Source organism: Cebus imitator, unplaced genomic scaffold, assembly GCF_001604975.1.
Source record: "Cebus imitator isolate Cc_AM_T3 unplaced genomic scaffold, Cebus_imitator-1.0 Scaffold336, whole genome shotgun sequence".
Lineage (NCBI taxonomy): Eukaryota > Metazoa > Chordata > Mammalia > Primates > Cebidae > Cebus > Cebus imitator.
The window spans coordinates 1,510,648-1,523,278 of NW_016107651.1; the positions used below are offsets into that span (position 1 = coordinate 1,510,648).

The following is a 12,631-nucleotide window of genomic DNA, read 5'->3' on the forward strand; positions in this document are numbered from 1 at the left end:
GCGAGTGAGTAATCGCAGCCAGGCACCGGGGAAAGGGGAACGCAGAGGGCCTCCCAGTGGCTGAAGAGGTAAATCCAAAGCCTGCGCATCTCAGCAGCTCTTCTCGCTCAGCTCAGCCTCAGACTCGGTTAAGCGGGGAAGGCTGGGGAAATTCCCCAATCTCTACACAACCATTTCACCAGCTCTAAACGTTTAAGAAATTCCGGGCCAGGAACGTGTTTTCCCTTTCAACCCTACATTACGCCCCCCTGAGGATATCATTTTCATTTTTCAATATGTTGTAAATGACACTATGGAGCACCGTAGTGCGAGCTGTGTGAGCAACCGAGGAAATGTTCATTAATAGAATTAGGAAGATATGAATGTGTGTGTTGACGGCGGAGAGGGTTGCAGGTGGAGACGAGAGGAAATCACACTGTTAGCTAGCTCCTAAAGGGCAGGCAGGTGTAGCGTTCATCTACCTGCCTGCCTGTTTGCGTGTCTCTGGATAAGTGATTCTGGGTGATTACAGGCAAATCAGTTGGGATAAACAGAATATTTTATGAGGATGATATAATTATCGATACCAGTTCTAGAAAAAAAAAAGGGGGGGTTTTTTTTTTGGCAATGCCTGATTGCCTGTGACAAACCAAACATAAGACCTGAGGTATCCTTAGCATTTGGTGCATATGTACAATGAGGAAAGTCAATGTGTAGCAGCTGAGTTTCCAGAAGCTTTTTCTTTCTTTTTTTTTAAAATGGGGTTTTGTTATGTTGCCCAGGCTGGACTTGAACTCCTGGGCTCCAGTGATCCCCCCACTTGAGCCTCTTGAGTAGCTCGAACTACAGGTACTTGCCACTAATGTACCTGGCTTTGAGTTTCAAGTTCAATAACAGAAACCAAATAGATCTCACACAGACCACTGTCCCCTCTTCAAGAGATCCAATCTTTAAAATATCTAATCTTGGCCAGGCACGGTGGCTCACACCTATAATCCCAGCACTTTGGGGATCCTCAGGGATCTGCCGAGGTGGGTGGATCACCTGAGGTCAAGAGTTCGAGACTGGCCTGGTCAACATGATGAAACCCCATCTCTACTAAAAATACAAAAATTAGCTGGGTGTAGTGGCATGTATCTATAATCCCAGCTACTCAGGAGGCTGAGGCAGGAGAATTGTTTGAACCCCAGAGGCAGAAATTGCAGTGAGCTGAGATCACACTATTGCACTCCAGCCTGGGCAACAGAGCAAGACTCTGTCTCAAAAAATAAAAAAAATAAAAACAAATCCAACCTTATTGTGGATTCTGCTTGTTGTTATCAGTTATTGAGAATATATTAAGGTGAGCACAATACTGCAAGAGTCAGGACTAAAAATATTCTGGGTATTCTAATTTGGCAGTCATTTGGATTTGAAATCTCAAACAATAAACCTTCAATCATTTAAACAAACTCTGGCATTTCATTAATATGGTCCTGTTTCAAAATGAGCTATGGATAGAAATAAATGGGCAAAAATCAAGGCAAACATCTTAATAATGGATTTATTGCAATTTACTTCCAATAGGCTAGCTTACTTTAGTCCATTTTATTTTCACCAATCCTGTCAGCTTGGAAATGGGGACAAATAAACTCAGATGCAATATAACTTTTAAACTTTCCATTGGAACATACCTCTGTCTGTTCCTTCCAAGCCTAAGTTCCTCATTACTCATGAGAAAAGCAGAAATATATATTTGTTAGAAAAGCAGAATTTGAATGGAGAACTGTCATGAGGTGTCATTAAAGAGAGTTTTAAACATTTTATTTGTAAAAGTTTAGTTTTAAAATGTTGTCTTCAACAGATAATATCTGCTTTCTACTATTATGGATTTTTTACACTCAGCATAAAAGAAACATGTAATATTTAAACTGAAACCATTTTATTCACTCTATAGCCCTTCAGGAACATGGGATTTGATTAATAACATGCAGTCCTTAGTCAAATAAGCTATTCCTAAAGGATGTAAACTTGAACTACTCTGCTAGACATGGACATATCTTAAGAAATTGTGGACTGGGCGTGGTGGCTCACGCCTGTAATCCCAGCAATTTGGGAGGCAGAGACAGATCACCTGAGGTCGGGAGTTCAAGATCAGCCTGACCAACATGGTGAAACCCTGTCTCTACTAAAAATACAAAATTAGCCGGGTGTAGTGGTGCACGCCTGTAATCCCAGCTATGTGGGGGGGCCAAGGCAGGAGAGTAGCTTGAACCCAGGAGGCAGAGGTTGCAGTTAGCCTAGATGGCACCATTGCACTCCAGCCTGGGCAACAGAGTAAGACTCAATCTCAAAAAAATAAAAATAAAAAATGTGAAGCAGGAATTTAATATTCATACTATATTCCACTGGTGTAGGATACTTCTCTGCAGTGTCATTTTTTTGGTACACATTTACCCTTAAATAGACATTTAATTTCAGGTTGATCTCATTGTCATCAACATCTTCATTTCTGTTCTCATCAGTTGCAATTTAAAAATTACTGTTATAGGCACAACACTTCTCATATATTATTCCTCTTAATCCACAAGCAATCCTGAGAGATACTATAATCCCACTTATAAGTGAGAAAAAGGCTCAAGAAAACTAAAGTACTTGTTCTAGTTCATATAACTAGGAAGTAACAGACCAGAGCTCTAATTCAAGACTGACTTCATGGGGTAAGGAATGGGTCCAGTTTCAATTTTCTGCATATGGCTAGCCAGTTCACCCAACGTAATTTATTTAGTTGGGAACTCTTCCTCACTTGGGTGTATTTGTCAGGTTTGTTGAAGATCAGATGGCTGTAGGTGTGTAGTCGTATTTCTGAGTTCTGTATTGTGTTCCATTAGTCTATGTGTCTGTTCTTGTACCAGTATCATGCTGTTTTGTTTACGTAGCCTTGTAGTATAGTTTGAAGTTGGGTAGCAGGATGTCTCCAGACTTGTTCTTTTTGCTTAGGATCGTTTTGGCTATTCAGGCTCTTTTTTGGTTCCATGTGAATTTTAAAATGGTTTTTCTTCTAATTCTGTGAAGAATGTCAGTGGTAGTTTAGTGGGAATAGCATTGAATCTATAAATTACTTTGGGCATTATGGCCATTTTCACAATATTAATTCTTCCTATCCATGAGCATGGATTCCATTTGTATCCTCTCTGATTTCTTTGAGCAGTAGTTTGTAGTTCTCCTTGAAGAGGTCCTTCACTTCCCTTGTTAGGTGTATTCCAAAGTATTTGATTCTTTTTGTAGCAATTGTGAATGGGAATCCATTCATGATTTGGCTGTCTGCTTGCCTGTTGGTGTATAGGAATGCTGGCAATCTTTGCACACTGATTTTGTATTCTGAGACTTTGCTTAAATTGCTTATCAGCTTAAGAAGCTCTTGGGCTGAGACAATGGGGTTTTCTAGACATAGCATCATGTCATTTCCAAACAAAGATAATTTGACTTCTTCTCTTCCTATTTGAATACTCTTGATTTCTTTCTCTTGCCTGATTGCCCTGGCCAGAACTTCCAATACTATATTGAATGGCAGTGGTGAACTCACGATGGATTAAAGACTTAAATGTAAAACCCCAAACTATAAAAACCATAGAAAATCTAGGCAATATCATTCAAGACATACGCATGGGCAAAGATTTCATGATGAAAACACCAAAAGCAGTTGAAACAAAAGCAAAAATTGACAAATGGGATCTAATTAACTAAAGAGCTTCTGCACAGCAAAAGAAACTGTCATCAGAGTGAGCAGACAACCTACAGAATGGGAGAAAATTTTTGCAATCTATTTATGTGACAAAGGTCTAATAGCCAGAGTCTACGAGGAACTTAAATAAATTTACAAGAATAAAAGAAACCCATTAAAAAGTGAGCAAATGACAAGAACAGACATTCCTCAAAATAAGACATTTATGCAGCCAAGAAACATATGGAAAAAGCTCAACATCACTGATCATGAGAGAAATGCAAATCCAAACCACAATGAGATACCATTTCATGTCAGTCAGAATGGCTATTAATTAAGTAAAAAAAAAAAAAAAAGGAATGCTTTTACACTGCTGGTGAGAGTATAAATTAGTTCAATCATTGTGGAAGACAGTGTGGTGATTCCTCAAAGACCTAGAGGCAGAAATACCATTTGACCCAGAAATCCCATTACTGGGTATATACTCAAAGGAATATAAATCATTCTATTATAATGATATGTGCACACATATGTTCATTGCAGCAATATTCACAATAGCAAAGACATGGAATCAACCTAAATACCCATCAATGATAAACTGGATAAAGATAAAGTGGTACATATACACCATGGAATACTATGCAGCCATACAAAGAAATGAGATCATGGCCTTTACAGGGACATGGATGGAGTTGGAAGCCATTATCCTCAGCAAACTAATGCAGGAACTGAAAACCAAACATTGCATAATCTCACTTATAAGTGGGAGCTGAATAATGAGAACAAATGGACACACAGTGGGGAACAACACACACTGGAGCCTGTTGGTGGTTGGGTGGTGGGAGGGAGAGCATTAGGAAGAATAGCTAATGGATGCTGGGCTTAAAACCTAGGTGATGGGATGATCTGTGTAGCAAACCGCTAGGGCACACATTTACCTATGTAACAAACCTACACATCCTGCACATATACCCTGGAAGTTAAAATAAAAGTTAAAGAAAAAAAAAAAAGACATGACTTCCACCTTAATCACTAGTCTGGCTGCCTCAATAGCAAGTATGAAAGGAGTTATGGGGGAGCCAAACTATCTCCAAAGTAGCTCAAAGCAGCTCAGAGGATGCAACTGTCCCTCAGTGGACACTCTGGAGTCTAAGTAAGCCCTATAATAACTCCTAGGAATGAATACTACCATAGATCTACTCATCTGAATATGTGCAGACAAGTCAGGAAATATGGCCAATTTGCGCCCAACTGCCTATACAATAAACACTTCTTTTCCCTTGTTTTTCCTGTTTCATGGTTTTGTTCTCTCTTTATAACCCTAACAATTCTGAATAGCCCAGTGATTTCTTTCTAGAATTACTTCCCATTTACTTGTCCATTTCTGTCTTCCTTATCATGTCTATCGATAGCTACCTAACACTAAAGCACCTAACACTATAGTAATAAATGGCCAAATATAAAACTTTAGAGTCATGTAAAATGATATGTGAAATGAATGAGCCTAAAAGCTGTTTTTGTGTTGTTATTGGATCAATGATATTGATGAAGATGATAAAATAATATGTCATAATACCTGTAAATGTTAATTCTATTTTTTTTAACATTTCCATTTTCTTATTAACTACTTGCTTTTGGCCCCCTAATACATGTTAATTCTCACTTCCTAACAGCCTTTTTGCCATTCTTTTGATGTTACCATGACCTAAGAGCCTTTTGTATTCTCCAAATTCCTACTGAAGTAGCATGCTTGGTTGCAATGATCTTAGACATCAGAAAAACTACCTATAAGCATTTTATGATCAACAGTCAGCTGTTCCAATAGGAAAGGTGCTTCAAGTCAACAAGATGCCTGATCCACATAAGTCCTTGGAATTATTAGTACCTTAATTTACAAATTAACTTCATGCTATTAAAAGTAATAGACAACATTTTAAGATCTTTTACTCTTTAGCCATCTCAAGCTTGTCTGTAATATCCCATATGAGAAGTGATGCCTCTAGGTCATCGGAGATACTTTAGAGATCATTATTTTTCATTTCCTCTGGGCTTCCTTTTTATAAATCATTTGTGATCTTTTACTCTTCCTCCATGACTATCACTTCTAACTCTGCCTTGCTTCTTTGCAGATGCTGTGCCTTCATCTTCACCTTTCAATTACGGTTTTATTTTTTCCCCTAGAATTTAGTTAAGAATTATTTTGCCATGTGCCAGGGAAATATGAATAAGAATACAGATATGTAGGCCGGGTGGGGTGGCTCACACCTGTAATTCCAGCACTTTGGGAAGCCAAGATGAGTGGATCACCTGAGGTCAGGAGTTCGAGACCAGCCTGGCCAACATGGTGAAACCCCATCTCTGCTAAGAAATACAAAATTAGCCAGGTGTGGTGGCACATGCCTGTAATCCCAGCTACTCAGGAATCTGAGGTGGGAGAATTGCTTGAACCCTGGAGGTGGAGGTTGCAGTGGGTCCAGATCACACCATGGCACTCCAGCCTGGGCATCAAGAGCGAACCTCCATCTAAAAAAAAAAAATACAGATTATGTGAAATTTCCATTTCACAACATATGAAAAAGGTATGTACTCCTCATTAAACATTAAACATCAGCATCAGTACTGTCACCACATTGTGAGTTTTTTCCACCACATTTATTTACAATAATAATATGGATAATTTCAGGAAATGAATTGTAGAAAATATTAACTAATTTCTATATATGGGCTTAATGTAGCTTTTTATAGATACGTACACGGCAGTCCATGCCATGAGTCATGTAATAGATGAATCCAAGTTCAATCAACACTTCCATTAAGAAAAAGGTATCTAAAGTTCCATAGTAGAATAGATCCTACTACAATACCACTTTTAAGAATTAAAAATATAGAATAGACAGGGTTCATTTGTTCACTCAGAGACCATTTTACTTTATTACTTTTTGGCAAAATTTAGATGTGCAAAGCAATGCAGATACTAAAATATGCTTTTGAAGTGTTTTTGGCTGTATTTATCTCTCTGCAGTTCTGACCCTAACATATATACTTACATGGAAAAAGCTATGGCTAAAAATAAATAAAAAACATCTTAATCATTAACATATAGACAAAATTGAATAGAAAAAAAGCATCAACATTATAAAGCATGAAAATTTACATAAAATTGTTCCTGAATGTGAAGGTTGAAAGACTCTCTGGAGACCGGAAATATGTTTGAAAGAGAAACTTTCTAGAAAAGGAAAAAATCATTCCTCTACTTAGAATGGATATGCAACAATCTGTTTCTGAAGCCAGGGGATTGAACTGAATGATATATTGAAGTTTCTTCCATGGCCCACTGATTTGATGATAGCAGTAAAAAATATGTTAGTGAAAATCACTTAATACTGTAAAAGGATAATAAACAGGTCTGGACAGGAATTCAGCAAAAATACATGTAGATGTTAGTCTAAATATATTTTTAAAATACAATATATTTTGACTAAACTGGCAGGACATGGACAGCTCATTCAGTTGACAGTCATCTGTTGTAAAGCCATGATTATATAACTTTAAAATACACTTACAGACCTAAAAATTATTAAGATAATGTTTTATGTACATCACATAAAAGTTCAATCAGACTATAGAGTGCCATTTCACAGGAATAAAGATAACCATGTTTTAAACAAAATATTTTGCCATGAAGATATATATAAAATGTATAAATACATCACATGATACAGAAAAACAAGAATCATGATCTTCACATTTATAGGAATTTAAAAAATCTTCTCTGATGGAAATGTGTTACAATTCAGTCAAACTTCTCTTCTTGAAAGTAATCCGCAAAATTGAGATATTCTTCAAGTCGACCATATTTCTGTATATACAATAGAAAAGCTAGTTATTTTACTCAAAGCAATGAAGATAAACTGGGCCTTTGCAAACTACAGACACAATTAGGATAAGTTCATTTCATGGTAATCGTGAACAAAAATCTTTTTATGATAAACAGAAACTTAATTTCAAATAAGCATTTCCAACTCATAAAAAGCACTGGAAAGAGATCAAAGTGAATAACATTATTAATTTCCTAACTGTGTTGTAAATTACAATTTTTCTATTATCATATTTTGAGTAGAAATGTAGTAACTTCAATAACTTAATAAAAAGTTTGTTGAACATATATATCAAAGGCTCTGCTATGACTGTCTATGTACAAAGTTTTAAAGATACTTTCCCTGCCCCTAAGGAGAATAGAGTTCATAGTAATACACCAATAACAATCAGTAATAAGTGCCAAAAGAGGTACAGACACTGTCATGAGGTTCAGAAGAGAGGTCATGGTTAGTTGAGGTAACCAGCAAAAGAGTGGCATTTAAGTTGTCCTGGGAAAACAGATTTGGTAGGCAAAGAGTTGGTGGCGAGAGTTTTCAGTAAAAGACAATAGACCACCAAACAGTGACATGACAAGAAAATATGGGACTTGACTACAACCTGGGTATTTTAAGAGAGCAGAGAGGGAAAAAGACTGAACCAAAGAGACTGAATTCAGAGAATACAAATTATAAAATACTGGCTAAAGAGTTGAACAATCATTTGACAGGTAATGGAAAATTGCTAAAGGTTTTGGAGCAGGAGACTGAACTGATCTAAGGTATATTTTAAGAGAGTTGGTAAAGTATTCATTCTAGAATAGTTCAGCAACTAGTTATCAATCTATGATAACAATTTAGGTCATGAGGATCCAAATTTGAGTGATAGCAATGAAGATGAAGAGTAAAGAACAAGGTGGAACAAGTTAAGAGAGGAGTCAAGAATGATTTAGAGATTTCAAAGTTGATGGAGCAGAATAATGGCAGGGTTATTTTGCAGGATCTTTGTGGGAGGGAAAGATATATATGATTTCAGTTTCAGATATACAGAGTTCAAAGTATTTACTTTGGTGAGGGGATTAATGACATACTGGTTTCTTGACTCTGTTTCTATCCTCAGTGAAATGAGAGAGGATCCCAGAGACCCTGACTTTTGTGGTGACAGGGACCTACAGAAGGGAATGTGAGAAGTGCATTTTCCTTCTAGACCTTGAAGGCTATGAAACTCTTTTTTATAATCCTATGATATCTGACTGGATCTCCTTCTCAGGAAAGACAGAAGAACATAACAGAAGGGGAAATATCCTAGGGACTACTTAGGAATTTTCTTTGGCCTAGTACTTAGATAGGTTTTATTAGATACAAGTAAAGTACTCTAGGATTAGAAACTTATAATTTAAAAGTTTGAATGTTTTAATGCTTTTCATATTATCTTTCTTCATATCTTCTTTATTATTTATTAAATTTCTTTTTGAAAATTAAAAATTAAAAAATTTTTTAAGAGACAGGGTCTCACTATCTTGCTGGGGCTGGCCTTGAACTCCTGGACTCAAGTGATTCTACCACCTCAGCCTCCCAAGTAACTGGAACTATAGCTGTGTACCACCACACCCACCTAGGACAATTAAAATTTATCTCAACTATACTAACTAGGAGGAAGGAAAACCTCTCCTTGCGTTCATTGCAACTAACAGTTAAGATTAATTGATCACTTACTAATAGCTAGGAAATATACGAAATGCTTAAAACATATTACACATTTAATCTCCACAATCAAAACCCTTATCATTATTACTGTTTTAGTTGCTATTTTACAGATGAAAAAACTTAGGCTTAGAGAAGTAAAATAGCTTGCTCCCAAATTCTACTGCTAGTAAGAGGCAAAGCAAATACTTAAGCCTATATTTTTAACCTGTATGAGTATGCTGTTTCTGAGATTTAAATGGTGTGGTTGGGATGCAGTTTTGGCAAGAAAAAAAATAAAAATCTTGAAAAGGAAAGTGAAACTCACAACATTGCAGTTAGTATTACTCTGCTATCCTCTCCCCCTAAAGATGCTGCTCTCATAATTCTTTACTAAAAATTTGGAGGGTTTGGGTCTTAATAGTGAAGACTACTGTCTTACAATGCCTGATGGACCTACTGATGAAAACAGTTAGAATTGTGGAAATGAAGTCTGGGAAAGAGGTCAGAATATAAGAGAAGTTTAGAATCGTCTACTCAGAAGTAGCAGCTAGAACTGCAGAAGGGAAATGATTTGCAAAGGAAACTGAAAGGATGAGGACAGAATTCGGTGTTAACAGGTACGTTTTAGCAGCGACCCTCAAACTTTTATCTACTTAAGAATCACCAGTGCTAAAAATATTGGATGTTTAACATCCACAAGGCTTGTCTGTCATTCAATAAATCTGGGATGAGGCTAGGGGATTATACATTTTTCAAAAACTTATAGGTGATTCTGACATAGTTGAGGGCCATGTTTTGAGAAGCATCAGTTTATGGGTGGGAAAAAAGAGAAAAAGTTGAAAAGGAAGGGAAAGAAAAGAAATGACAAGTGTTTAAGGAAGCCAAGGGATATCTAATTATAATTTTAAATTATTATTCATATAACTATTCTTCAATACATTTAAAATTTACATACAACTGCCATTTGTAACAGTTTTACATACAGTATTTACAGAACAAACTGGCACTTGATACTTCTATTGACATGCTTTCTTTACTACCTGGTGTTCACGCATCCACCAGCCAATCCCAATAATCCTATCTTCAACTTCTCAGGAGGTCCCATCATCATATACACTTTCTTCTTAATGAACCAGTATTCATTAGAATTTTGCCGGTGTCATATTAGAGTATGTTATTGAACTCTTCTTCAGAATAAGATATGCATTATGTTTATTATGTATTTTGGTTTTATTAAAATTTTCCTATTATTTGTTCTTTTCTTATACTCAAGTTGCTCCTACACCCCTTTAGTATTATTACATTAAAAATGGATCACCCTAGTTCAACCTTTAGAAGGAAGAACAAGAAGAATGAAGTCAGTCTAGTTGGCATGTCTTTGGGAAGACATGCTGACTGAGACATCCTGAGGAAATGAAAGTAAAATGGCTGAAGAAGCAGGCAAGGGAAAAAGTAAGGTGTAGAATACAAGCCAGAGGCACAAAGACAGAAGCAAGTAGTATGTCTAAGGCAAAAAAAGGGGTTGGCATAATTTGGAAATACGAGCAGAAAATGCTATGGAGATGGCATTCAGGTAACCCTGAGCCCCAGGCATTCTAAAAGGTTAGGGTAACTTTACCAGACTGTAGCCAAAGGCGGCACGCATCACAAAACACATGCAGTGCTATCACCCAAAGGCACACAGTGAGAGGGATAGACAGAGTGGGGATGAGAAACATCAGAGCACTTGACAAATTTTGAAATTTCATCATAGCACAAAAAGCTGCAAATGGGTTTATATTGGCTATAAACTTCTGTGGTTTCTAGGAAATCTTTTGAGAAAACCTACAAATTTTTTAAATGGAGGAATCTCAAAAAAAAAAAAAGAAGATCTTTGGTATTTTTATGTGGAAAAAATGTGCATATTGTCCTAGATATGCACAATCTTGAAATACCTTCAATGCCTACCTAATGCTAAACGTTATTCTTTATGCATAATGTGACACTGAGCTTTCTTGAAAAGAAAGGCTAAGCTCCTTTCTTTTCCTGAGAGCCAAGTGTTATATTATGAAAAAAAGAATATGTTTTTTTAAAAATTCCAGGTCCCTTCTGGTGTCCTAAAACTTGTTAAGCTTTCTCTGGGACATGTGATTTGAAAATGCTTTTTTTCTGCAAGAAGTTCAGTGTTCTTCCCCATATATGATACTATTATATAACATATACAGTATATGCACAGTGATTTTTCTATACATAGTATCCAATTCTTTATAACTGTGCTACCCCAATAGGTTTTGCAATTCTACTAGAGAGTTGGCAACACTTAAAGGCATCAATAAAAGCACTTAAGAATTTAATGTTGTCTAGGAAAATGAAGACGGGAAGTTACTGCATAAGTGATGGCTCTCTCCTAAGGCAAATGAACGAGTATGGGTAAGTGGGGAGAAGCATTTGGAGTAGGAGAAGTAGAAGCAAAGTAAAAGGCAAAAAGCTGAAGAGAATAAAATGAGAGAAAGGACGTAAGGATCAAGATGTGGGAGGCAGGCAAGATCACTGGGTGGTGGTTTGTGGTGGTAGGATAATTGTCAAAGGGAAATCAATAATGATGTCATTCTCTAGACTGGGAGACCTCCACTAAACATGACATGTCCTAAAAACTTTCCTATTCTCTTTTCTTTCCCTCTGCCAATAAGTTTGTTTTCTAAGCTTTCTTGCCTTATTTTTTATATTCCTTTTTTACAAATGTCCCTATGATATAACCCAGGCAATGGATCTCAGGTCAGGCTTTTTTTTCTTTTGAAGATTAAATGTTGATATGAGTTGCCTGAAAGTCTACGATTTGTTCTCTCTTATACATTCATGTAACTAGACTGGTTTTAGAAGACTGCAGTCATATTAGCATTATTTCCATATACCATAAACAATTCTAAAAGCTCTGTGAGCAGACCAGAGCTTATAAGCTGCCAGCAGATCTTCGGGAATCCAGTGCACTCTTCAAAGCCCCCACTTTACTCCTGATATCAAATTTAATGATCAATAGGATATGGGGGAGTCAAAATCAGTGCCGTGGCCTGAAACCTCTGCATTCCCCTCGATCTTCAGTTATAGTGCTCACTGCTCAGTCCCATGTCCTCAAGAAGAGGATGTGGGTGGTATTAGAACTGGCAGCCGAGATCCTTTCCTCAGACTGGCACCAGGTGCTTCTTCACTCTCAGGTCACAAGAACTGTTCTAAAGAATAGGAAGCAGACAAGCAGAGGTGAGTCCTATACTCTGTCAAAAAAAAAAAAATCAGGGGACTTAATATATATGTAAGCAATACATACATAAAAGTGAAAGGACAGAGGTCCTTCAGTAAAGTATTAATGCTTATTAAAATTTATCTGATGGGCTGAGTGAATCCTTAGAACATCAGGGCATCTATTCAGAAGGAC

The 12,631-nt window shown here is 36.8% G+C and overlaps 1 protein-coding gene across 3 annotated transcripts in view; it reads right to left on the bottom strand.

The window, feature by feature from the left end:
* Positions 1-6,581: 6,581 nt before the first annotated feature.
* The window catches only part of CCDC82 (coiled-coil domain containing 82), a 36,979-nt gene continuing 30,929 nt past the window's right edge, over positions 6,582-12,631 (bottom strand). For 2 of the 3 annotated variants that reach the window (XM_017505287.2, XM_017505288.2), the window contains exon 8: positions 6,582-7,541. In XM_017505287.2, the coding sequence (XP_017360776.1) occupies positions 7,476-7,541 (66 nt within the window). In that variant the 3' untranslated portion in view covers positions 6,582-7,475. Of the gene's footprint in view, positions 7,542-10,107; positions 12,429-12,631 lie in introns of those variants that run through there. The other variant, XM_017505289.2, reaches the window with a different exon arrangement.